Source organism: Enhydra lutris, unplaced genomic scaffold (assembly GCF_002288905.1).
Source record: "Enhydra lutris kenyoni isolate GAN:26980312 unplaced genomic scaffold, ASM228890v2 scaffoldscaffold6, whole genome shotgun sequence".
In the NCBI taxonomy this organism is placed as follows: Eukaryota; Metazoa; Chordata; class Mammalia; order Carnivora; family Mustelidae; genus Enhydra; species Enhydra lutris.
In genome coordinates this window covers 20,476,895-20,502,944 of record NW_019154090.1, presented here as the reverse complement: position 1 = coordinate 20,502,944, position 26,050 = coordinate 20,476,895, and the positions used below count along the sequence as shown (strand labels likewise).

The window sequence follows — 26,050 nt, the reverse complement described above, 5'->3', positions numbered from 1 at the left end:
TCTGCTGGTAGATTTTTTAGATATAAAATAATATAACATAGGGGCAGCTGGCTGGCTCAGTGGGTAGAGCGTGTGACTCTTGATCTCAGGGTGGTGAGCTGGAGCTCCATGTTGGGTGTAGAGATTATTTAAAAGTAAAATCTTGGGGCGCCTGGTTGGCTCAGTCATTGGGCATCTGCCTTCGGCTCAAGTCATGATCCCAAGGGTCCTGGGATGGAGCTCCATGTCTGGCTCTGCTCAGCGGGACCTGCTTCTCCCTCTCCCTGCTGCTCTCCCTGCTTGTACTCTCTCTCTCTCTCTCTCTGTGTCAAATAAATAAAATCTTTAAAAATTAAAAAAAAGTAACATCTTTAAAAAAATAATAAAAAACGAACCAATTCTGGGTGAGGGCTCACACATCCCAGGTTAGGAAACAACTGACGTCCCAGGAGACATTATCAACTGTGCTGGGCTAAGGCATTCTGTGGAGGTAACAGTTACGTTCTCTTGAGACTGGAAAGCCCAGAACACACAGAGTGCAGCCCCCTGAGGCCAGACTGTACCCAGACGTTAATGAAACTCACAAGTTCTTCTGAGCACCCACTATGTGCCTGCCTGCTATGTGCCTCCCCATCTCTCTGTCCCAGAGGAATTGCCTGTATAATCGGGAGGAAGAAGACGGTGGCCAGAGTAGACATATATACCAGTCAATGCCTGGAGAGCTATCCGGCCAGTAAGAGCCAGATCTAGACTGTAGCCCATCCCCAGAGCCCAGGGTCCAAGCCCTACCACGAGGACTCACCTAGAGAACTGAGGGTTGGTTTAAGGATAGCTCTGAACCTGGGTTTGAATCCTGGATCCACCACAACCTAGCTTGAGACCTGGGGCAAGTTACTTAGTTTCTTTGTACTCCGCTGTCCTCATCCTGTAAATGGACATGAAACCAATCCAAGCTCACACGGACGCTGTAAGGCGATCACAAAAGAGCATGCGTGGAATAAACACTTGTTAATAGTAACGTGGACATTTCACCCAGCTATGACTCTCAGCGCAACTGGAAGCGAGAGAAATTTACAGGTTGGGCTCTTAACTTGGAGATCACGGAGTCATCTTGGGCAGGCTATAGAGGATTTGAAACTCGGTGTGACATGTGTATGCATCTGGAAAGAGGACCTTCAGCCTCATCAGATGTCCAAAGGCATTGTGACTTAGAAAAATCTTTGCCCACTATCCTAGTGCTAGGAGGGGCTGGCAGAGACACTCAGTGTCTTAGTCAGTTGGAGCGCCTTAACAAAACACCACAGACTGGGTGACTTACCCAAGGGACAGTCACTGTCTCGGAGTTCCAGGTGCTCAAGTGCCAGATCAAGGTCTGGCAGGGTCAGTTTCTGGGGAGCACTCTTCCTGGCCTGCAGATGGCCACCTTGTCACTGTGCTCTCATACAGCAGAGAGAACAAGCAAGGTTTGAGAGTCCAGGAGGCCAGATGGCCCCCAGCCCCTTTGCACCCCTGGAGCCCAGGGTTCTCGACACAGAGCTCACCAGTCAGAGCCTCCCCTACCGTTGTCTCTCCCAGTCGCTACAACCAGGGACCCACAGATTCCTAGGGGTGCTGAGTGCTCTCAAAAGGAGTCCCTGAAAGTGTGTAAACCTGGCGATTCACAGACCTGTACCCCTGGGGATAAAAATATATTATATGTTTATAAAAAATAAAATTAAAAAAAAAAAAGGAGTCTCTGAATCTGAGTGTGTACCCCAAGCCCATTCTGAACAAAGATCACATCTTGCACGTGTATGCATGACTCCCTTTAACCCGGCAGGTGATGTGGGTATAAAAAAACAAATCTGTTTAGAGGGGCAACGGAACTCAAAATTCAGAGCTAGATTTTGGTCAATGTGTATGTGTGTTTCCTCAGCCAGTTATACTAAAACTTCAGGGGTCAAATGGTTTTGTGATATCGATTTTTTTTATTTTTTATTTTTTTGGATTTTGTTTATTTATTTGACCGAGAGACAGTGAGAGAGGGAATACAACGAGGGCAAGTGGGAGAGGGAGAAGCAGGCTTCCCGCGGAGCAGGGAGCCCAATGCTTGGCTGGATCTCAGGACCCTGGGATCATGACCTGTGTAGAAGGCAGACGCTTAACAACTGAGCCACCCAAGGCATGCCGTGTGATATCGATTTAATTCAACCCCACCCATGTTTTTTTTTCGAGTCTACTGTGTGCTGGGGACCCAGTGGGGATTGAGGTTACTGTGACCCCTGCCTCCCAGAATAACAAAAGACTGTTCTCAGAAAGGGGTAGAAACCATTGCTCTAACCCACCAAGTCTGTTCCAGAATGCCTTCGTCAGTTGTAGGCAGCCTTTTCTGGTTTCCAAGGCTGCTGAGGGCTAGGCCTGGATCCCTATGTCCTTATGTCCCTGGTCTTTTCTCAGAGCCATCTGCACAGAGGCTTGAATCTAGAAGTCCAGAAATTATGAAACACAGCCTTCCGTACCCTGAGACAGGACTGCCCTGGACATTGTCCCTGATAGACATCCAGCCTCTGCCTGCTTACCTCCAGAGATGGGAGGCTAATTTAGCAAGGAAAACCACTCATATTTAGTCATTAATATATTTTAATATGTTGTACCCTGAGCTATTGGAGGCAGCACGCACCACCCCCCCGTCCCCCCGATTTGTCACACCAAAGGAGGGAAGACTCAGGGTCTTTGTTCCAGGCATGGGCTGCCCACTTGGAACACTCTGCCCTGCTGCCCCCTCTCCTCCCTTGTGCCCACAGATATGGTATCAGGAAATTGAGCTCTGGTTTGGGGCAAGGTAGGCATGGCTTCTTCCAGCTGCAGGACAAACCTCACCATTGCCCCAGCTTGACGGAGGGAGGATGAGGTGTAGAGCCAGCATCTGTCCCCTCAGCAGGAAAAGGCTCACTGACAGAACTTGCTCTGGAAAAGGAAGGGGAGGGGGGTCTGTCTGTGATCATTCAGCCCCAAAATGATGCTCATGATGTTGCCTTTCCAGGCCATTAATTCAAGGGCTCCCTGCCCCATCCCCCATGTTGCTGCCTGCTCTGGGAGATAAGCCCAGTTCTATTTAACCCTATTTATTCTCCCCAAAAGTGGCCTCCATCTCCGTTTGCCAGGCGTTTAAACCCTTGGGTACTGAAAACATCAAAACCAGAAAGGGATCTCATGTTGCGAGAGGGGTGCTCTTTCCAGCTGATCCCAGACTGCAGGATTGATCCAGAAAACCATCCTCGCTTCACTTGGCAGGATTCCTGGGATACCCCTAAGCCCCTCAAGACTGTGGGATTTTGTGTGGTCCTGAGAGGAGACCCCCCGCCCGGACTCCCAGGATGGGCAGCAGGGGTGGCTCCTGCTCCCTTCCCACACACCCTCCCAAGTTCCCATTTTCTTGGTCCCAGGGCTGGGTTCTGGCATGGGCCAAGAGGAAGGCCATGGAAACTCTCTCTTTTGTGCCCTGCTGGCTGGTGCCTCTGCCTGGCATGTCCTTCTCTGTCTCCCTCTTCCCTCTTCTAGCATGTTTCTTTTTATGTCTCCTTTGCCCCTTTTCCTCCCTTTGTTCTCCCCTCTTTTCCCCTTCAGTAATCCTATAGGGGTATTCTTGCACTGGGGGTTGCCTGACTATGGGTCTGGGTGTGAATGTGTATGTGTGGTCCGTGTTGGGGTGTCTGTCAGTGCGTGTACAACTCTCCATGTACATGCTTGTCCTGTGCTGCTGTGTGTCTGTCATCTGGGTGACGGTACCCTGTACCCATGGGGCTCGATCTAGGGGTTGTCTATCCTGGTTTCTCTGTGTGCCGGGCAGTCTCAGTCCAGATCTTCTGTATGTCCATGTGCTGGTCCATCCTTGACCTGTGTGCACTGCCCAGTGTAAACCTGCCAGTTGTCCTTGAATCTGGGCTCCAGTCCTCGCTTCTTTGTCCACCTGTCAGTTATCTTGTCATTTGCTGTGTGGGAGTGCATGTGTGTTTGTGTGCGTTGTGTTTCAGAGCAGGGGGCCACGCTGCTGCAAATTCCTCTCGAGAGGGTGCCCCTAGAGGAGCTTATCAGGAGAATCTGGAGGCTGATGGCTCCTCTAGAGCACGCCCAGCTCATTACCAGCTAGGCAGGTTGTCCTGTTTGCCTCCTGGGGCTGCCTGCCAAGTCCCCTGCCCTCTGCCCAATTCTTGACCTTCATTCCTTTCCCTGGAAGGAGTGAGGAGGAGGAGGCGAGGCAAAGACAGAAGAGTGCACATACCAACTCACCCTGGCTTTCACATACATCACAGGTATTTTCTTGCACACTCGCTTTCCCTGAACAATGAGACATGGCCATTCCATATGGCAGCAGCAACAATGACAGAATAATTGCTACCACGTACCAGGCACTGAGCATTCACAGGTAGGCATTTTATATATAAGACTCACCGGATCCTTCCAAGAACTGAACAAGGCTGTTATTATTATTATTATTTTCATGTTTCAGTGATGAGGAAGTAGAAGCTAAGAGAAGTTAAGTAAGTAGTCCAATGTCACACAGCTGGTACACGAGGGAGCAAAATTTTCCAGTAAGGGAAGGCTGCTTGGGAGCTTGCCACCCTGGCCTGGGAAGAGGTATTTGTGGCAATTAGCAGGAAAAGAGTGATACAGAGGCTTTTCTCCTCCAACTGCTGACATCTGATGACTGCTAGAGGGATGGGTGTCTGTTTCAAATGTCATCTCTTGACAGTGTGGTGGCCAAACCCCGAACAGCCAGGGAGAGGAGATGGAAGGACAGACAAGGTCATGGAAGGGAAGGTGCAGGAGGAGCATCAGGATTCCTGGGGCCTAGCCTGGCTCTACCCTGGACTCTGGGTGACCTTGAGCAGGACATCTCACTGGATGTGCTTATCTGTGAAAGAAGGGGTGTTTCAGGGATGGCTTAAGCATTGCAGAAAGGATGATTGGACTGAATGCTCTCCAATGTCCCCACAGACCCAAGAATTGTGGTGGGTGACCTAGAAAAGGACCATCCTCACATTGTCCTGGTGGTTCCCACAATAGTGGGAAGACAGTCATGTGCACGGTAGGGCAGGGAAAAGGTTTGCTGAATGAATGAATGAATGACCCCATTTCTAACTAATGAAAGACCTTCACAGCCCCCCTTTGGTCTTAGACCGCAGCAAACATCATAAGGGGAAAGGAAAGAGAGGGTAAGCATTTTGGATCCTTATAAAATCCACACATAAATCAACAATGACCAACTGATACATATACAGCATTGTTTTACTTGTCAAAGAAGGCATCGGTGGCTGTCTTCAGGTGTGGGTGTGTATGGGCTGGAGGTAGGCAATAGGGACCCCTAGTTTCTGCCCAGATTACCTAGTGTGGAACTAAAGAATTTTGCCAGGAACAGAAAAGGTGGCTTGAGGATTAGGAGGTAAAGACCTTTGTCTGTAGGAGTCTAGGGAAAGGGATCTCTCCCCCATCCTCTGGGGATGGGGATGGAGGAGGGTCTCTGTATAGAGCAAATCTCTGGGATGGGAGATCAGTTCTATTCCAAGCCCTCTGGAGGAGACAATCTGTGTTGGGGGAGGAAGGTTTTCCGTTCTCTTTGTTCTGAGTCCTATCACGACTTGCAGGATCTGTGTTTGGGGTCAGGCTCTATGGAAAGGTTTTCTTGTCATAGCAGCTGGGGTAGGGGAATGGATTCTTCGGGTTACTTACAAGGGTGGGTATCTGCCTTGGTTTCTGGCAAGCAGGCTCCTGGAATTTAAGGGGGTACCTAGGGAGAGATCAAGGGCATCTCAGCCCATTCTGGCGGAGGTTTCCTATCTCGAGAGGAGCTTGCGGAAGACTGTGAGGCGCTGAGAGGGGGTGGGGGGGACAAGAAATAGGGGCCGGTCCTGGCAGCTCCAACTGGCTGGTCAGAGCCCTCAGGCCGCCCTACTTGTGCGCTGACGTGAACTAATCTAAAAATACTACAGGGGAGGGGGAGACTGGGGTTCTCATAGAGACAGAGCCTTGAGAGGGGGAGATAGGGGACCCCTTTCTTTTCGTTTACTTCAATTTCTCCCTACCCCTACCCCCACCCTAGTCATAGTCGCCAGTCCTCCTCCACCTAGGCCAGGTGGCAAAGCTGCTGTTTACTGCTCAGGTTCAAGAGGAGTGCGGGCGGGAGCCCAGCTGGGAACAGTCAGGGACCCATACCGAGCGGTGGACCCTCAGAGAGACACAACCACAAAAGGGCTTACACAGGCAACCCACACGGGAACACTTATCCACACAATCCAACACACACAAGCTCGGCTCACGCACAGGCTCAAACGCGCACGAAACCACACATTTACAGAATAAACACGATTACCAAATCTCACCCTTGGAGTCCACTTAGATTCGGCCCGTAGCCGTATCTGATAACAATATCGGTCTTTGTCTCGGGCTAGCTCTCTTATTCGGCGCGCGCACACACGCACCACACTCAACAGAAAAGGTCTAGGTTTTCACCACCGCCGAGAGCGCACCGCGCACCTCCGCGCTCGGGGCGGGTGGCAAGCCCGGCTTTACCCCGGGCGGGACTCCGGGTGCGCCCCTCTGCGGCGTGGACATTCGCAGACCCTCCACGAAGCTGTCGAGAGATGCCCGCACGAAGTCCTGCCTCCTTCCAGACTCCCAAACGAAAAGAAAGTGAAAGGCCAACCTTTCGTCTCCATTCTGCACACGTTTGGAGAGCGGTCGGTGGCGAGCGAGCCGCAGAATCGCTTCCATCGCGGCGTCCCTGGACGAGTTGAGACAGCCCAGTGACCGAGGCCGGGCTGAGCATTCTTGAGAGAGGTCCAGGACGGACACTTCTGCCTCCGAGGGGGGGATTGCGGCCAGGTCTCAGTGTGAGTAATGGGTACAGATCGACGCCCAGACGGCCCGCGCCGCCTGAAACAGGTAACTGTCCTGCTGCCTTTCCGGACGTCCAGACCAGTCCATGGCCAGAGGCTCCTGGACCGGAAGGCTCCCGGCCTCTGGAGGGGGTAGTCGCGGCCGCGAGACCGCGACAATCAGCAGGCTCCGGCCCCCTCCCTCCCTGTGGCGTCGAGGTGGGAAGGGCTAGGATCAGAGCTTAGCGCCTCCCCCAGAAATGCAGCACTGCAGCCCCCACTGCGCCCTCAGAGCCCCCTCCCTTGTGCGCTCCCTCACGGTGCCATCCGGCAGGCGCCTTTCCCCGGCCCCCATCTCAATTCTCCGGAGTCCCTTCGCGCCCCCGGTCTCTTCTCGCTGCCCTCCTCCCCCTAGCCCCCACCGCCTCCGGGTGTTTCCCCTTCCCCAACGCCCGCCCCCCGCCTGATTTCGAGGGGCGGGAGCGCCTTGGGCTGCGCACGGGTGGGGGCGCCGCACCAGCCTCGCGTAGCAGCTCTGACGCCGCTGCCGCCGCCGCCGCCCTCCGCAGCCCAGCGCGCGCCCCGCCGCAGCTCCGCAGTGCACTCGCAGCCGCCGCTCCGCCAGCCCCGCTGCCCGCCCGCAGGGTGGGCTCCGAGCGAGCCTCAGACGCCAGCCGAGGGGGTCATGAGCCAGAGCGCCCTGGGGCGCCGCGGGGAAAGCGAGCGAAGATAGCGGCCTCGCGTCCCCCTGGCCCTCGCCTCCTTGCCGCGCGTCGCCCGCGTCCCCAGCCCCTTCTGTCCTTTCCACGGACCCCGCCGCCGCCATGGCCACCCTTCTTCGCAGCAAGCTGTCCAACGTGGCCACATCCGTGTCCAACAAGTCCCAGGCCAAGGTGAGCGGCATGTTCGCCAGGATGGGTTTTCAAGCGGCCACCGACGAGGAAGCAGTGGGTTTTGCTCACTGTGACGACCTCGACTTTGAGCACCGTCAGGGCTTGCAGATGGACATCCTGAAAACCGAGGGTGAGCCCTGCGGGGACGAGGGCGCCGAACCGCCCGTCGAGGGAGACATCCATTACCAGCGCGGCGGTGGCGCGCCCCTGCCGCCCTCCGGCTCCAAAGACCAGAATCTGGGGGCTGGTGGAGAATTCGGGGGCCACGACAAACCCAAGATCACCGCGTGGGAGGCGGGCTGGAACGTGACCAACGCTATCCAGGTGAGCTCGGGATTCCCTGCTCTGTCTGCCCCCACCCTCCTCCTCCTCCCGCTCTGGAGCATCAGGCTCTACCCCCCCACCCCCGTCCAGGTTCCCCCCAGGTCCTCCCCGCCCGCGATCTCTGCTGAGAAATCCCCTCCCGTACCCAGGATCTCACCTTCCCCCACTCCTCCCAGCCCTGAGGAAGGGTGCTGGGGGCGTGGGGGATGCGTCTACAACACTACAAGCGGTGTCTCCCGCTCTGATCCGCACTCCCTCCCGTGGCTCCAGGCGCCTGACTGTTAGGCTGAGGTTTGGTCCCGGGCACTTGCCCTAAGACCCTGCAAACGGGAGGGAACCGGGAGGAGGGGAGCGGGGAGGGGAGAGGGAGAAAGAAAATCAGGATTGGAGGGAACAGTGTCTCCGGGGACTCCGGAATGGATTTACAGCTGCATGTTCAGGAGGAAAGGAGAGAGGGAAATTGCTGAGCTGGGAGTCCTCTCCCTTGACACAGGCATAGACGCACTTGCTCATATCCCCCTCCCCCACAAACAAATGCCCGTCCAGGTGCACACGACGTGCATCTATATATAGACCACAGGATTATCCTCAAACGTAACTTCACACACCCCCACACAAGCGCATACCTGTACATACCAGACACATACGAACCTTGAACATACACCTGTACACAAGTACAGATTCATGCAAACAGGATCTAGCCCACTTTCCCAAGTGCAGCCCTACTAGGGACATGCAGGTGTACGCAAACATAAGCACATAGGTGATGTACCAATTACCACAATTAGTTTGTGGTACCTCCGTGCTCCCTGTGCACAGACTCACCCTTTTCGCCCGAAATCCCGGCTACACCGCAAAGAGGCGACCAGCTTCTCCGCGTGTGACCCTGGAGAAGCCGCCTCCGGTTATTCCGAACAGCCCCTTGGTCTCCAGGCCAGCCACCCCTTCACCCTACTCGCAACTCCCCACTCCCCACCAGGCGGCGCCGGACTCCGCCGGGAGCGGGTTTGGAGTCTGCACAACGACCCCAGGAGCTGGCGAAGGCGGGCAGGCGGCGGCATGAGGGGAGGAGGAGGACCCAGCCCAAGGAGCCCCCGGGCCCTGTGGCTTGGTCCCCCAGGCGTCCCCGGAGCCCGCCGTCGTTGGGGCGCACAACAGGGATCTCCCGGGAGCGAAAGGCCTAGGAGGGTTTGCTTTGGGGACCCAGGCCGCTCAGGGCACTGCGCACTAAGTGGTCCGACCCGAGGCGCCTCCCGCTCCCAGGCCCTGCGAGGCGGCTGTGCGGAACCACGGGCAAGTGACCAAGGCCACCTGCTTGCCACCCGCGCCTTCGCCGGGGGCGTCTTTGAAGACCCCCGTTCCGTAGGCCCGGAGGGAGGCCAGGGAGGGAACCTGGAGGCCAGGAGGCCGCGGGAACCCTGGATTTCGTTAGCTTTTCTTCCCTTTGTAGAGTCTAAACCCTCCTTCCACGGTCCGCCCGCCGGAGTCCGCCGCTTGACTCCTTGATTTAGATTCTCAGCCACTCGTGTGTCCCCCCCCCCCCCCCCCCGGGGCCCTTATCCTGCTTGTCTCTATCACTCTCGGCCCCTTCCTTAGGCCCCAGCCTCTCCCACCCTACCGAGGCCTTGCCCTAGGACTCCTACTCCGCGCGCCTCTGGCCTCACTTCCCCAAAGCCTTGGCGAGCATCCTCCATACCCGCCGTTCTTGCCTCCCTCTGCTTCGCGTTCGCGCACCCCCAGCCCCTCTTCCGTCCTACCCTAGCTCTTTCCCCTCCCACTGCCGCTTTCGTGTTCCCTTCTCCAGTCGGCCACAGGCCCTCATTAGCTTCCCTGTACCTCATTCCAGCCCCACCTTAAATCCCGTGCCCCTTCTTCCTAATGGCTCAGGCCCAGCTCTCCCTTTCTCGGAGCCCTTTTCTGGCCACGACCGCTCTGGCCCCTTCTCCATATACCAGGCCCTCTTTGTGGCTTGACCCCACACTCAGCCTCCTCCGCACCTCCCAGCCGCAGGCACACCTTTCCCTTTCAGTTGCGGCCTTGAACATCTCCCTCTCCATCTCTGACTCGACTCCCAGGCTTCTCCTATTAGGCCTCGGTGCACCCCCATTCCAGCCTACTCTTAACATCTCCTCCCCGCGGCTTAAGCCCAGATGTCGCTCCCTTTAGCGCCCCCTTGCGGCTACAGCCTTAAGCCACGCCCCCAGGTCCCCTCCGGCAAGGCTGCGGTCGCTGAGCACCCGGGTCTCGCTGCCTTTCCGCTCCGCAGGGCATGTTCGTGCTGGGCCTGCCCTACGCCATCCTGCACGGCGGCTACCTGGGCTTGTTCCTCATCATCTTCGCCGCCGTGGTGTGCTGCTACACCGGCAAGATCCTCATCGCCTGCCTGTACGAAGAGAACGAGGACGGCGAGGTGGTGCGGGTGCGGGACTCGTACGTAGCCATAGCCAACGCGTGCTGCGCCCCGCGCTTCCCCACTCTGGGAGGCCGCGTGGTGAACGTAGCGCAGATCATCGAGCTGGTGATGACTTGCATCCTGTACGTTGTGGTCAGCGGCAACCTCATGTACAACAGCTTCCCAGGGCTGCCCGTGTCGCAGAAGTCCTGGTCCATCATCGCCACCGCCGTGCTGCTGCCCTGCGCCTTCCTTAAGAACCTCAAGGCGGTGTCCAAGTTCAGCCTGCTGTGCACTTTGGCGCACTTCGTCATCAACATCCTGGTCATCGCCTACTGCCTCTCGCGGGCACGCGACTGGGCCTGGGAGAAGGTCAAGTTCTACATCGATGTCAAGAAGTTTCCCATCTCCATCGGCATCATCGTGTTCAGCTACACGTCCCAGATCTTCCTGCCTTCGCTGGAGGGCAACATGCAGCAGCCCAGCGAGTTCCACTGCATGATGAACTGGACACACATCGCCGCCTGCGTGCTCAAAGGCCTCTTCGCGCTGGTCGCCTACCTCACCTGGGCCGACGAGACCAAGGAAGTCATCACGGATAACCTGCCTGGCTCCATCCGTGCCGTGGTGAACATCTTCCTGGTGGCCAAAGCGCTGTTGTCCTACCCGCTGCCCTTCTTCGCTGCTGTCGAGGTGCTGGAGAAGTCGCTCTTCCAGGAAGGCAGCCGCGCCTTCTTCCCCGCCTGCTACAGCGGCGACGGGCGCCTCAAATCGTGGGGGTTGACGCTGCGCTGTGCGCTCGTCGTCTTCACGCTGCTCATGGCCATCTACGTGCCGCACTTCGCGCTGCTCATGGGCCTCACCGGCAGTCTCACGGGCGCCGGGCTCTGCTTCCTGCTGCCCAGCCTCTTCCACCTGCGCCTGCTCTGGCGCAAGCTGCTGTGGCACCAAGTCTTCTTCGATGTCGCCATCTTCGTCATCGGTGGCATCTGCAGTGTGTCCGGCTTCGTGCACTCGCTGGAGGGCCTCATCGAGGCCTACCGAACCAACGCGGAGGACTAGGGCGCCCGGGCTCCGCTTCTCCCGCGCTCTTCCCACCCTCCCCTCCCACCCCCACCAGCCCTGTGCGCCCTGCCGCCGCGCTTGGGAAGCCGAGCTTTAAACATCTCTGGTTCCTAGTTTATGATTATCGGGGATGGGGGAGGGTGGGAGGGGATAGGAATCCACAATCCATCGCGTCTGCGTTTCTGTTGTCCTTTCCTTTCCACAACACCCTAGTTTCTGGGGGAGGCCGGGGCGAATTTGTGGGCCAGGCTCTCTGTCCCTCCCGCGGGGACCCTGACTCTTCAGTCCCTGACACCGAAGCGGGTAGGGAAGGGAGGGAGAGGGGTCGCAGCTCGCAGGCGCAGAAACTTGACCTTGGGGGGACATTTCACAGCCATCCAGTGCTCGGAATCTGCAGCGTCCAGCCATTTCCAGCAAGAACGCTTCCCATTCCAGAGACATTTCAACCCTGCGGAGGGAAAGGCTGGCCGGAAAATCCGTTTCGGGTGGGCAGTTTCCTTCGGCAAAGCAGGGAGGCGAGAAGCCGAGGCAGGGCCGGCTTGCCTGCTGGTTTTCAGGAATCCAAACTCATCTTGTGCAATTTATCAGGTTGTGGAACTGTTCTACTGTGCGTGTGGTGTGCTCGTGGTGAATAAGATGAAATGTATATCAGAAAAAAAAATCTATCTCTAATTTAGAGTGCGGTACATAATTATATCCGCAAATAAAGAAGAAACAAAGGCGCTCCCGCGTTGCGTCCGTTCTGCATTTTTGCGCTGCCGGAGATCCCAAAGCCCTGGACCTCGGGGGAGCTGGCTCTGGTCAGGCTGGGTGAAGCAGGTGTGGATGGAGGAGCACCTGTCATTAAAGGGTTCTGGGAGAGCCTGGCGGAGTGAGGAGGATGGTCTTCACTAAGAGGAAGCTCTCCAGGTGTTTGTGGGAAGCAGGGGAAGGAGCATGAGGTGCTCCCAGCGGTTTCAGTGTGGTCTCAGCGGTGCAGCCACCAGCACAAGATTTGTTCTGAATCCCTCCTGGGGGTTGGATCCGTCTGAGAATTCAGGGGACTCTCTCAACCTCCAATCCCCGGGGTGGAGGGAGAGACAATTAACAAGGGCATGCAGAAATCTACACTTGGTTGTGACCTTAAAGAGAACTATAAGGGAAATCAGCAGCAGATTGTGTATTTCCTTGGGCTCCCAGGGCCAGGGGCCAACCTGGCCTCCCAGGCATCTCTCACCCGGGAGAACCTTGCTCAAGTCCAACCAAGCTGAGGTTTACACGGCCACAGTGAAGAAATCTGGCTGTTTAGAATCAACAGTCTGAGTAGTTTGGGTCCCAATCTTCCCTTTTCTTGAGCAGCCTGTTTGAGATTTTTTTTTTTTTTTAAACTACCTAGAGGATCCAGTCCTTTTTTTGGTCCCCATCCTGACTTCAGGGCGTCAGTCCCAGACCCTTTGGAGAGGGTCATAGTTAGACTTAATAGATGAGGTCAAGGGGCGCCTGGGTGGCTCAGTGGGTTAAGCCTCTGCCTTCAGCTCAGGTCATGATCTCGGGGTCCTGGGATGGAGCCCCACATAGGGCTCTCTGCTCAGCAGGGAACCTGCTTCCTCCTCTCTCTTCCTGCCTCTCTGCATACTTGTGATTTCTATCTGTCAAATAAATAAATAAATAAAAATCTTTAAAAAAAAATAGATGGGGTCAAGGAATGCAGGAAGGCTGGGCCATTCCTAGGGTCCTCAAGGTGAGAGAAGCCACGTGGGAGGTTTTTGGTCCCCACCACCAAGGCAGAGGACTAGTTCGGAATAATTTCTCTAGTTGTGATCTGTGCACAAGGAAGAACTGTGAGAATGCCTAAGAACAATGTCCATTCTCCCACCCCCCCTGCAACAGCTGTGTGTGCGCATGTGTAGGAGATATAAAGATCTGCGTGTGGGGTGGGGGGGAAGGCTATATCTGTGTCTTGTGAGAGTCTTGATGAATATGTGTGTGTGTGTGTGTGTGTGTCTCCACCTGGTTCTGCAGTCCTGGAGTGAAGAGGGGGTAAGATCCAGTCCTGTCTGCTGTCTGAGGTTCTGACGATTTAATCGGGTCATTTGAGATGTCCGGCTGTCACATGCCTGATTCCCCATTGTCACCATTGTCTGTTATCCAGGATCCAGACCTGGCCAGAGAATCCTCAGTTTCCAGCTTCCCTAGGCTTTCTGATGTCTCCTAGGCCTGGAAGCTGACCCTCCCCCTTGCCCAGCCTGCCACTTCTCCTGGGCCAGTGCATGGACCCTGGGATGTGCTGAGTCTCAGGGCAGTCAGTAGTCTTTAGAAAAAGCCACGGCTGCAGTGGAAGGCAAAATGGGAGTGTCACGTGCACCAGTTCCATCCTTCCCGTCTTTAGAAGGACAAATGAGACAGTAGGAAGGTTCTGGACGCAGTGGCTGCCCCCTCCATGGACTTGCCTAGATCCATGCCCCTGCGTCCTGCTCCCAGCTTTGTGCTCAGCTTGCAGGAGCCCTGGTCACCCTGCGCGAGTCCTGAGGCTGACAGGGCAGGAGAACCAGCCTCCTAGGTGCACCCTCCTGGGTAGTACCTCCATTCCAGACTCACATTCAGGTTGCCAGGAGAAATAGGGAGCAAGTAGCTGGGACCAATCGCCACACCCCTGCCCCCAACACAGCAATGTGCGTGGGTGGAAGTTGAAATGAAGGACTCCAGTTGTGCTTCGGGTCCGCAGGTCGGGCACTGTCTGCATCTGAGGGAGCCCCAGTCTGAGTCTGAGTCTGAGTCTGAGGCTTGGCCTAATGAATCCTCAGTAGGGGGTCGAATGGAGAAGGGGGTGAGGGGAATCCCCCTCTGCCCATCCCCCCACCCCCAGAGTGCCCATTAGTACCCACCAGTTCTTAGCATGGATCCTGATGAACAGCCCCCTGCCCGCCCCCCACCCCTGCCCAGTCGTGGACGCTGAGCGTCGGTGTACCTGACTAAAGGAAGGCCTTGGGCCCCTGGCCTGGAACCAAGACCCTTGTCCCCAGAGGAACCCAGGAGTTGCTGCACCCAGTCCAGAGATGGCCCTGCCTCGCCCCCCAGCGGTGAGAACGCAAGCTGCCAGCCCTCAAAGAAAGCTCTCCACTTTTAAGCTCTTGCCTGCAGAGGCCAGTTTTCTAAATGTTTCTCCCCTCTCCACCATCCCCACTCCCCCACACCCAGTTGATAATCACTCTTTATCTCTAGTGCTTTATTTTCATGTCCTCTGTACTTCAAAATGGGCTTTTGATCATTTTCCCCTCAAATATAGAAGGATGCTCTGTTATGGAACATGTTTCATTAAAGGATATGTCTTATCCCAGGGACTGATCTGTTCCTGCCTTAGGGACTTGGGAGGGAGGGAGCCAACCAGGCTCATAGGAACCAGTCAGGAATTTGAGAAGATCCTTGATTTTCTGTTGGTGGGAAGGAAGGATCTCAAGGGCAAGGGCCAGAGAGAGGCTTCAGTCAAAGAGGGGGCAGATCAGCTAGAGGGCTTAGTCCTCACTGCCAGGGAGGATGTGACGGGAAACCCAGACCTGGACATCCAGGGATTCAGGAGAAGGAGCTGGTTTGACCCCAGAGAGCCAACCTTGGGTGTCCTTCTCCCTACTTTTATTTTTTTCCTTTTCAACATTGTGAAAAATTTCAAGCATACAGAAAAGGTAAAAGAATTCTACACTGACAGTCCACATGCCCACCACCTAGACTGAACAATTAACACCTTTATAATGCTGAAATAGCTATCCCATACCTATCCGTTTATCCATCTAGCAATCTACCTTTAAAAAAAACACACGTTTCAAAGTTGCAGACATCAGTGTGGTGTCCCTATTGCTGAAGCAGGCAGGATTAGTAACAGTGATGTTCAGAGAGCACAGGACCGGTAGCAGCACAGCGCTCAGCCATGCTGAGTCTGAAGCAAAAGACAGTATCGGCAATGATCCAGTCTTGAGTTCAAATTTTATTATTTTGTTCATGTCATTTTGAACATTATAGTTCAGTTTTGAATTTTGATCTTGAAGACTTTAGTTTAAAAGTTAAAAAGTTTAGTTTTGGTTTAGTTTTAACTTTGAGTTTAAAAGTTAAGATAGTTTATTAACTATCTTATTGAATTTTTTGCACCTTCTTAAATTTTGTTCTCTGAGCAAATGCTAATCTCAGTGAGGTAGGGGCTTGGGAGATGAGCTCTTCTTCCTAGAGGTTTGGATTGAGTCTGATCAAGGGCCTGACTGCGACTGATCCCACAGTGATGTTGTGGTTGCCATCTCTGCCAGTCGTGAGGGCCAGGAAGGACGAGGACAGAATAGGCCTCTAGCCAGAAACACCCAGCAGGATAGTCCAGCAGTGCTGAGGGCCAAGCTCAAGGTAAGTGGTGGTGACAGCAGGGGCCGGGTGCAGGGTTTGCGGGGAGATTTAGACTTCCAGCAACTCCCAACAAAACTCTGTGGGTGGGATGGAAACAGAGTATACAGATGTTATTAGTTATGATAAGGTCATACTGAAGTGGGATGGGCCCTTAATCCAATATGACTGGTGTCCTTGTAAGAGGAAGAAAAGACATACACACAGAGGGAGAATGTCATGTGGCAGTGGAGGCAAAGAGGGGAGTGATGTGTGTACAAGCCGAGGACTACAAGCAGCACCAGAATATAAGATAAAGGCATGGAACAGATTTTCCCTTGGAGTCTTCAGAGAGAGCGTGGCTCTGCCAACACCTTGAATTGGGACTTCTGGCATCCAGAACTAAGAGAGAACAAATTTATTTTGTTTACAGCCATTCCAGCTAGTGGTACCTTATTGTACCAGCCCTAGGAAACTAACACAGTAGGCTTCTGATCATTTTCTTCTAGTCATTGCCATGGGCAAATAATCACAGCCATAATTTTTTTTTCATTAGACATTCTTGTTTTATTATTTTTTAATTTCTTTATTAACATATAATGTATTATTAGCCCCAGGGGTACAGGTCTGTGAATTGCCAGGTTTACACACTTTATAGCACTCACCATAGCACATACCTTCCCCAATGTTCATAACCCAACCACCCTCTCCCACCCCCCTCCCCCCAGCAACCCTCAGTTTGTTTTGTGAGATTAAGAGTCTCTTATGGTTTGTCTCCCTCCCAATCCCATCTTGTTTCATTTATTCCTTCCCTACCCCCAAAACTCCCCACGTTGCCTTTCAACTTCCTCATATCAGGGAGATCATATGATAATTGTCTTTCTCTGATTGACTTATTTCACTAAGCATAATATCCTCTAGTTCCATCCACATCGTCGCAAATGGCAAGATTTCATTTCTTTTGGTGGCTGTATAGTATTCCATTGAACATATATACCACATCTTCTTTATCCATTTATCTGTTGATAGACATCTAGGTTCTTTCCATAGTTTGGCTATTGTGGACATTGTTGTACCCGAGTTTTCGCGTCCGAGAGACCACCAAGGAGCCAACACCGTTGCAATCACATGAGGGTTTATACGACAAGCTTAAGCTTGGGCCCAAGTATACCTAACACAGCGGAGTAGGGACTTGGACCCCAAGCTTAGTTAAGGCAGGGGTATTTATGGGTTCCTATTACTAAAGCAGGGTGGGGATTCCTGTTACTAAAGCAGGGTAGGGGTTTCTGGAACCGAAGCAGGGTGGGGCTTCCTGTTACTAAAGCAGGGTGGGGATCTCTGGAACCAAAGCAGGGTGGGGGTCCTTAGAACTAAAGTAAAGTAGGGGAAAGTTTTCAGCCCTTGGGCACTGGGTCTGAGATGGCTGCTGGAGCTAAGATGGCTGTACTTATGCTAAGGCTAAACCTGAGGTGGGATGGCCTTAATTTTTCTCAGCCTCCACAGACATTACAGCCATAGATTTTTGACTAGTGCTATGTTGTGCAACAGAGTAGCCCCTAGCTACCTATGGTTATTTAAATTTAAATGTAAATTAAAATTAAATAAAAGAAAAAAATCAGCTCCTCACAGTTGCACCACTCACATGTGGCTCATGCATTAGACACTGGAGACTGTAGGACATTTCCATCATGGCCAGAAAGTAGTATTGGACAGCATGGGTCTAGTGTAGCTGTCAGTGTTCTCCTGCAATAATGCTGCATGGTAACCCAGAATTTCAGCGGATGATAAGGACATTTGTGTTTTTGCTGTTCATGGGTCCACAGAGCAGGTCAACTTTAGGCTGCAGGTCAGAGCTGGACTTGGCTCCAGGTTGCAGTTTGATTTCCAGTCTGTTCCAGGGGTCTTCCATCCTCTTTAGACTCAGGGCATGTTCTTCTCACGACTGACAGCAGGAGTGCAAGAGGGAGGCTAAACCACAAAGAACATTTAAAGCCTCTGCTCAGATGACATTTGATTATCCTTGGCTAAACGCAAGCCACATGACCAAGCCCAGCACCAACCCATAGTGAGGCCCTACAAAGTTACATGGCAGATGGTATGGATTCTAATCCTGTTTTAATATGGGCGTGAAGAACTGGGATCAAGAGTCCAGTCTACCTTACTTATATGTAGTGTTGTGTTTTTTCCTGAAAAAGTAATTCATTCACATGGCTAAAAATGTGTTAAAGTATGCAGTGAAAAATTTTCCCACACCTGATCGTCCCACCTTGGCTCCTCCCTTTACGAGTTAACTCACATTAGTTTCCTCTCTATCTGTATGGAAATACAAGCAAAACCATATGTATTTGTCCCCTCTCGTAAAGGGAGTTCACTATACACTGTACTGCCTTCACTTATTTCTTTTTTTTTATTTTTAAAAAATATTTTATTTATTTATTTGACACACAGAGAGAGATCACAAGTAGACAGAGAGGCAGGCAGAGGGAGAGGGGGAAGCAAGCTCCCTGCTGAGCACAGAGCCTGATGCAGGGCTCCATCCCAGGACCCTGAGATCATGACCTGAGCCGAAGGCAGAGGCTTAACCCACTGAGCCACACAAGTGCCCCCACTTCTTTCTTTCTTTCTTTCTTTTTTTAATTTATTTATTTGAGAGAGAGAGAGAGAGAGAGATCACAAGTAGGCAGGGAGGCAGGCAGAGAGAGAGGGGGAAGCAGGCTCCCTGCTAAGCAGAGAGCCTGATGCAGGGCTCCATCCCAGGACCCTGAGATCATGACCTGGGCCGAAGGCAGAGGCTTAAGCCACTGAGCCACCCAGGCGCCCCCCCCACTTCTTTCTTTTAAAAATAGATCTTGACTATGTGTCCATGTTAGCATACATAGATGTAACTCTTAAACTTACATTCACTTACATTTATTGTTCTCTGTCTTCTGCTTATTCCTGCTTTCACAGGTCAAGGATGGGTATTTTCAGATACCTGAGACAATGGGTTTGTGTTGGAAAGCAATGCCCTTAATCTGATTTTGCCACTAGGCTCTAGGTTCTCAATCTGGCCTAGAGGGGTTTCAGAGATTTTGAGAAAGTTTTAAGGGCTTATCTTTTGCTAAAAGTGTTTATTCAGAGCCATTTTTAAAAATGATTTTATTTATTTACTTGACAGAGATCACAAGTAGGCAGAGAAGCAGGCAGAGAGAAAGGAAGGGAAGCAGGCTCCCCACTCAGCACAGAGCCTGATGCAGGGCTGGATCCTAGGACCCTGGGATCATGACCTGAGCTGAAGGCAGAGGCTTTAACCCACTGAGCCACCCAGGCGCCCCCAGAGCCATTTTTATAATTAACTTGCTTTTTTCTGTCAAAGTTACATGTTCCAGAACTGGGAGCGTATCAAGATTGCTGCTCTAAACCTTTGTTATCCCTCTATCTGGGGGAAACTGGGTGGAGGAGAGCTTGTCATTACTTTCAGAGCTAAAACTGGGAGGGGCGTGTCACATTATCGACGCTCCCAACCCCACTGGCCAGAATTTAGTCAAAGAGTCCTACTAGACTCTTTGGGAGTCATACTCCCTTGCCTGGGAGTTACACCACTAAATGGAAGAGAGAATTTTCCATATAGAGAATCATTTAGTCCTTTTCTCAGTCTCTGAGGTCTCAGTGAGAGAGCACCGTCTGTGGGAGTTAATAAAGAAATAACATATAATTTATTTAATAATAATAAAGCTATGAAGACACTTTATTGTATTACAAAACATTACCCACAGGAAAGCGCGCTAAGCCTAAGCGGGCAGTCTGATGACTTTTCACAAAGTGAGAGCACTTAGTAATATCTCTGATCAAGAAATTGAACACTGTCAATACCCCAGACAGCCGGGCTATGAGCGTCAAAACCCTGTGGAGGAGGAACCATGGGCTGTTGAAGATGAGTTACCCGAAAAACGGGGTGTGGCGAGGCGAAAAAGCGGGCCTGGCGTAGTTTAGCGCCCAGTTCTGGAGGTCGGGAAAGGGCGGAGCCTGGTGTTACGCATATGGGGCGGGGCTTACGAGCCGGCGTCCCGGCTAGAGCGAAGGGGCGTGGCCAGATCGGATGGTGGGGCAAAGTTAAGCGAAGGCGGGACTTCGAGGCCAGGCCGGGCGGGGCTTGGCGATCTCAAAGGCGGCCTGGGTTGCGAGGGACGGATCACGCAAAAAGGCTCGCCAGGCGTAGCGAGGGGAGGAGGCTTTGGGAGGTTCTCTGCACGCACCGGGCAGGGTCTCGTGCCGTCGTTGCGGGGGCTACGGTGGGGGGCGGGGCTTTGCGCCGTCCTCGCGGGCGCTGCGGCTAGGGGCGGGGCTTCGCGCCGTCTGGGCGGGAGCTACGGCGAGGGGCGGGCACAGCGTGCGCGCTCCAAAATGGCGGTGGCAGGTGTGGTCGGGCCGGTGGCGAACGTCTTCCCGTTCCGCGATGCCCGCGCCGCGCCAGACCCTGTGCTGGAGGCCGGCCCGGGTGCTCTCGGCCCACTGCCGGTGCCACTTGTGCTGGACAACGGGTCGTTCCAGGCCCGCGCCGGCTGGGCATGCCCCGGACCGGACCCGGGCCCCGAGCCGCGCCTGCAGTTCCGCTCCGTGTGCGCCCGCGGGCGTGGCGGGGCTCGGGGCGGGGCGGGCCCGCAGGTGGGCAACGCGCTGGGCAGCCTGGAGCCGCTGCGCTGGATGCTGCGTTCACCCTTCGACCGCAACGTACCCGTCAACCTGGAGCTGCAAGAGCTGCTGCTGGACTACAGCTTCCAGCACCTGGGTGTCTCCTCACAGGTGAAGCGGGGGGAAGGTGGGTTGGGCTTGAGGGGAGGGGTGAGGTCGCAGCTCCCCGCACTCCGCTTTGGGAGAGGACGTAGGCACTATGGTAGTTCTCATTGTCATTTAGTCATTCAGCCAGCCAGTCGAATAAATCTTAAGCGCCCAACGTGTGTAAGCTCTGGGCTAGGCTCTTGGGAGTACAGCAGTGAACAATAAACAATGCTCCTTCTCTCTTGCCGCGTACATTTGGGCAGAGGTGCTCGTTTGTTATCAAATTCATTTATTAACTAAACTGTATTGAGCACCTTCTCTGTGTCAGGCACTTTTCTAGACTACATCCGTGAATGTAACAAAATTTCCTGTGCTGTGGATCTAGAAAGGAAAGACATTCTAGTATGAAAAGGCAGACTAATAAGCAGTAGAATTAAGTAGTAGATTCTAAGGCATGGTAGGAGAGGAGAGGATTGCATTTTTTCAGATGGTCAGGGTAGGGTAGGACTCAGGGAGAGGGTGAGGTTCCAGCAAGGATTGAAAGAGATGTTTGAGGGAGTAAGCCATGTGAATGTCTGAGTGAATAGTATTCCAGAGGGAACAGCCAGTGAAAAGGCCCCGAGGCAGGAGTGTGCCTTAATCCTAAGAGCAGCCAGAGTGAGGGGAGAGTAGTAATTGGAGGAGGAAGTTAGAGAGATGATGGAGCAAATCCCATTTGGCTTTTAATTTTGTGAAAGAGGAACGATTAGTAAAGGAAGGACATGACTTCTGTTCCAAAAGGATCACTATGAAGTGATGCTTTTGGAAGCATGCTATGAAGATTGGACTGGCATGGGTCATAGGGTAGAACCAGAAGACCAGTAAAGTGGCTATTGCAATAATCCAAGTGAGAGGTGGTAGTGACTTACGTGAGGGAGATGGGGGAGGGGGATCTGGTAGAAGCAAATGGATTCTGGAGGTAAAGTGAAGATGGAGCCAACATGATTTGCTGACAGTTTGGATGGGGCTTGACTTAATAACCTTCAATTGACCCTACTTTCATATTTTCTAAAACAGCTTCCAATAAAGATGAGATGAGTGTTTTATAGTTGCTTCTGGTCGGTTTTTGATTGGAGACCAAAAGCAAATTCAGTCTTTACAGTAGGACTTTGGTTTCTTTTATGCTTTAAAAAGAGTGTTCTTTTGTTACTCTTTGTTCTCCCTTTTCTTTCAAAGTAGGGCTGTGTTGATCATCCCATAGTTTTGACAGAAGCTGTGTGCAACCCACTATATTCTCGACAAATGATGTCTGAGCTTCTTTTTGAGTGCTATGGGATTCCTAAGGTTGCGTATGGAATAGACAGCCTCTTCAGCTTCTACCACAATAAGCCAAAGAACTTGATTTCCAGTGGGCTCATCATTTCCTCTGGATACCAGTGTACACACATTTTACCCATCTTAGAAGGGAGGTGAGTAACACTGACAGCATTTGAGTGCTGTTTTGAGAAGCATTCAGGAAACATTTATTGGGTGCCCGCTTGAAAGGTGAAATGGAAAGAACAGGTATTGAACTGTGAACTGGCCTCCGGACTTGGTTCAGTTGAGTCAATTCACCTTCCATCCTTTGTGACCTCCTGGAAGAAGTTGCAGTAGATGGTCTTTGAGGTCCAAATCCGTAACTCTAGAATTTTTGCTATTTTGGATTATGGCCAAAATAGCTAACATATAGTGGGTGCTCCATAAAATGTTTTGAATAAATTATTTGAATAATTTAGGGGCATCTGGGTGGCTCAGTTGGTTAAGCGTCTGCCGTCGGCTCAGGTCATGATCTTGGGGTCCTGGGATCAAGCCCCACACCGGGCTTACCTGCTCAATGGGGAGTCTCTTCTCCCTCTGCATCTCCCACTCACTCATGCTCACTCTCTCAAATAAATAAATCTTTTTAAAAAATTATTTGAATAATTTAAACAGTCTTTGTGTTCTGGAGTCACTTTTTTATTAAGAGGTTGTTTTTTTTGTTTAAAGCACTTTAATCATGACTGTTTAGACCTTTTTTTTTCAGGTACAGTGCCTGGCACATAATAGAGGTACTTATTAAGTATTTCCAAGATAGATAAAAGGTGAAAGTAGTTTCTGTCTTTTTTTTTTTTAAGATTTTATTTATTTATTTGACAGACAGATCACAAGTAGGCAGAGAGGCAGGCAGAGAGAGAGGAGGAAGCAGGCTCCCCGCCGAGCAGAGATCCCAGGACCCTGGGATCATGACCTGAGCCAAAGGCAGAGGTTTAACCCACTGGGCCACCCAGGTGCACCAATTTCTGTATTTTTAAACCTTTTTTCTTTTTTTTTTTTTTTAAAGATTTTATTTATTTGACAAAGAGAGAGCAGAGGGAGTGGGAGAGGGAGAATCAGGCTTCCCACGGAGCAGGGAGCCTGATGCAGGGTTTAGTCCCAGGACCCTGGGATTGTGACCCCGGCTGAGGGCAGATGCTTAACTGACTTAGCCACCAGGTGCCTCTAAACATGTTTTCATTTAGTAGTTGGCCTTTCATTGTCTGAGAAGAGACTTGGCCAGTATCGTACTCTCCTGAGATGATTTCTTATTGCATAAAGAGGGTGTGTAAGTAGGGAGCGGAGCCTTGGCTTTGGAATCCAATGCCTGGGTTTGCAGCTCTGCTGAGGATGAGGTTATTTGCCCTCTTCACTTAGCTTCTTAACATGTAAAATGGGGGGAAAACTGATTTTTCGGGGTTACCCTGAGCATGAAATGAGATAATGGAGGTGATGGCATTTTGTGAACTATAAAAGAGTTTGAATGTTTAAGTCAAAATAAATGTTGAATTCATTGAGACTTAAGGTGGTCATTTCTCTTAAAGTTTCTACAGAAATTTATGAAGATAATACTTCTTTTATACATTACTGAATACTCCTGGTATATGGAATTTTCTATTTTATATAAACAGAATATGTGGAAATTAAAAATAACATTATGTTAGTTTTATAGCGTATTGAGAGAAAAGTATTTTACCTGAAAGCTAAGAAATGATCACAGTGGAGCCTATCCTGTTCTGTACTGGCATCTGCTGGTGAGCTGTGGTATCACAGCAGCCTGTCCGTGCAGCAAGATCCTCGTGCTCCGCTCCTCTCAATTTCTCACACTGAGAAGAATGTCATTCTGGTTCTCTTCCCTTTCATATCACGTGAAAGGAACCTGGTCCTTTTAGGAGATCACAGTAAGCCAGTGTGTGCCTGCTTACTTAATGTGGATAAATCATAGAAGCGGAGTGTCTAGGGGAGGGGTTTCTCCAACTTCAGCCTGTGCTACGCTTACCTGGAAAGCTCGTTAAAATGTGTATTCCCAGGCCTACCCCAAAGGAAATGAGTCCTGAGAATTTGGCATGTTTAACATTTCCCCCAGCTAATTCTACAAGGACCACAGTTAGAAGAAATGCCTGACAGGTGACATAAGAGCCTGAATTCGGAGCACACAATCTTCCCATTGAACCTTGTTTCCTTCTGAGACTCTTTCCGGAAGTTAGATGCCAATGTGTCTGGGTGTGGACTAGGACTTCCTGCATTGTCTAAGAGGACCCTTTTATTGTCCCTTCATCTGTAGAGTTTTCTGTTCCCTCAGTGGGTTTTTTTCTTCTTTGTTCATCTGGATTGTTATCCTTCCCCTGAACTCCCCACAAAATGTTTCCTCTTCTTTCTTCCACATTGCCCAGATGTCAGTGCTGTTTTCCATTCCTTGATTGTAGGTTAGATGCTAAAAACTGCAAACGCATCAATCTTGGAGGAAGCCAAGCAGCTGGCTACCTCCAGCGCCTCCTGCAGCTGAAGTATCCTGGGCACCTGGCAGCCATCACTCTGAGCCGCATGGAGGAGATCCTGCATGAGCACAGCTACGTTGCTGAAGATTATGTGGAAGGTAACGAAGAGGGCATTTGCCTGGGGCTTGTAGATACTATACATGGAGGGTGTTGTTTAAATTGTTCCCATGATGACTCTTCTGCCTTTTAGTATCCCCTCTTTTTGGATTTGCTTAAACTGTTCAGTAAACTGATAACTGCGTATGTGGGTTCTTTTTCAATAGGCCTTTGGCTATTTTACTTCCTTTGCCTTTCCATATAGATGTTAGGATTAGCTTGTTCATATCTACAAAAATGTTCTGTCGGGGAGCGCCTGGGTGGCTCAGTGGGTTAAGCCTCTGCCTTCAGCTCAGGTCATGGTCTCAGGGTCCTGGGATCAAGCCCCGCTTAGGACTCTCTGCTCGGCAGGGAGCCTGCTTCCTCCTCTCTCCCTGCCTGCCTCTCTGCCTACTTGTGAGCTCTCTCTCTGTCAAATTAAAAAAAAAATGTTCTCGGAATTTTGATTGAAAGTATATGAAATCTGTGGATTAGATTGGATATGAAACAACATTTTAATTAAAAATCCAAAAACAGTATTAAATCAAGATCTAATATTAAATCTAGACTGGGGAGAAGTGACATTTTGTACTATATGGAATCTTCTAATCCATGAATGTAGTAGGTCTTTCCATTTACTTAGGTCTTTATGGATTTCTTTCTTTAGCAGTTTTTGACATATTAATCCTGTACACGTTCTGTTAGACTTATGCCTCCGCCTTTCTTTGCTTGTTTCATTTCAGTTTCCACCCGCCCATTGTTCATGTATAGAAATAGAGTTAATTTTTATGTGTTGACCTTATATCCTTTGTCCTTGCTAAATTTATTTTAGTTTTTGGTGGATTCCTTGGGAATTTTTGTATAGACATATCATCTGTGAACCGGGACAGTTGTATTTCTACCTTCTCCCTCTGTTTGCTTTTTTTTTTCTTTGTCTTGCCTTATTTTACTGGCTGGGACTTGCAGTACAGTGTTGAATAGAGTGGTGATAGTGGGCATCCTTGTCTTGTGCCCAGAGCCTGTTTTTGAAGTGGTGGGAGGACATAGTCTTTCACTATTAAGTATATGATGTCAGTGAGAAGTTTTTTTTTTTTTTTTTTTTTTTAAAGATTTTATTGATTTCTTTGAACAGAGAGAGAGAGAGAAAGAGAGATCACAAGTAGGCAGAGAGGCAGGCAGAGAGAGAGGGGAAGCAGGCTCCCTGCTGAGCAGAGAGCCCCATGTGAGGCTCGATCCCACGATCTTGAGATCATGACCTGAGCTGAAGGCAGAGGCTTTAACTCACTGAGCCATCCAGGCGCCCCCAGTGAGAAGTTTTTTGCAGATGTCCTTTATCAAGCTGTGGAAATTCCCTTCTGTTCCTAGTTTTACTAAGTTTTTTTTTTTTTTTAAAGATTTTATTTATTTATTTGACAGACAGAGATCACAAGTAGGCAGAGAAGCAGGCAGAGAGAGAGGAGGAAGCAGGCTCCCCGCTGAGCAGAGAGCCCAATGCGGGGCTCGATCCCAGGACCCCAGGACCATGACCTGAGCCGAAGGCGGAGGCTTTAACCCACTGAGCCA

General features: G+C 51.5%; 2 protein-coding genes across 2 annotated transcripts in view; both read left to right on the top strand.

Annotated features, from left to right (window-relative positions):
* Window positions 1-7,657: 7,657 nt before the first annotated feature.
* Window positions 7,658-11,504, top strand: LOC111141928 (solute carrier family 32 member 1). The gene is made up of 2 exons (XM_022494794.1): window positions 7,658-8,050; window positions 10,317-11,504. The coding sequence occupies exons 1-2, from the start codon at window positions 7,658-7,660 to the stop codon at window positions 11,502-11,504; spliced, it is 1,581 nt and encodes a 526-aa protein (XP_022350502.1).
* Window positions 11,505-20,203: 8,699 nt separating this feature from the next.
* The window catches only part of LOC111141711 (ARP5 actin related protein 5 homolog), a 27,124-nt gene continuing 21,277 nt past the window's right edge, over window positions 20,204-26,050 (top strand). The window contains exons 1-3 of the mRNA XM_022494493.1: window positions 20,204-20,627; window positions 21,822-22,051; window positions 24,341-24,510. Coding sequence (XP_022350201.1) covers window positions 20,229-20,627; window positions 21,822-22,051; window positions 24,341-24,510 — 799 coding nt within the window. The 5' untranslated portion in view covers window positions 20,204-20,228. The remainder of the gene's footprint in view (window positions 20,628-21,821; window positions 22,052-24,340; window positions 24,511-26,050) is intronic.

Bases quoted from the DNA above. Each gene is read 5' to 3' on its own strand.
- LOC111141928 (XM_022494794.1), top strand. From the start codon at position 7,658: ATGGCCACCCTTCTTCGCAGCAAGCTGTCCAACGTGGCCACATCCGTG. The intron at 8,051-10,316 runs GTGAGCTCGGGA...TCCGCTCCGCAG, and splicing joins ACGTGACCAACGCTATCCAG to GGCATGTTCGTGCTGGGCCT.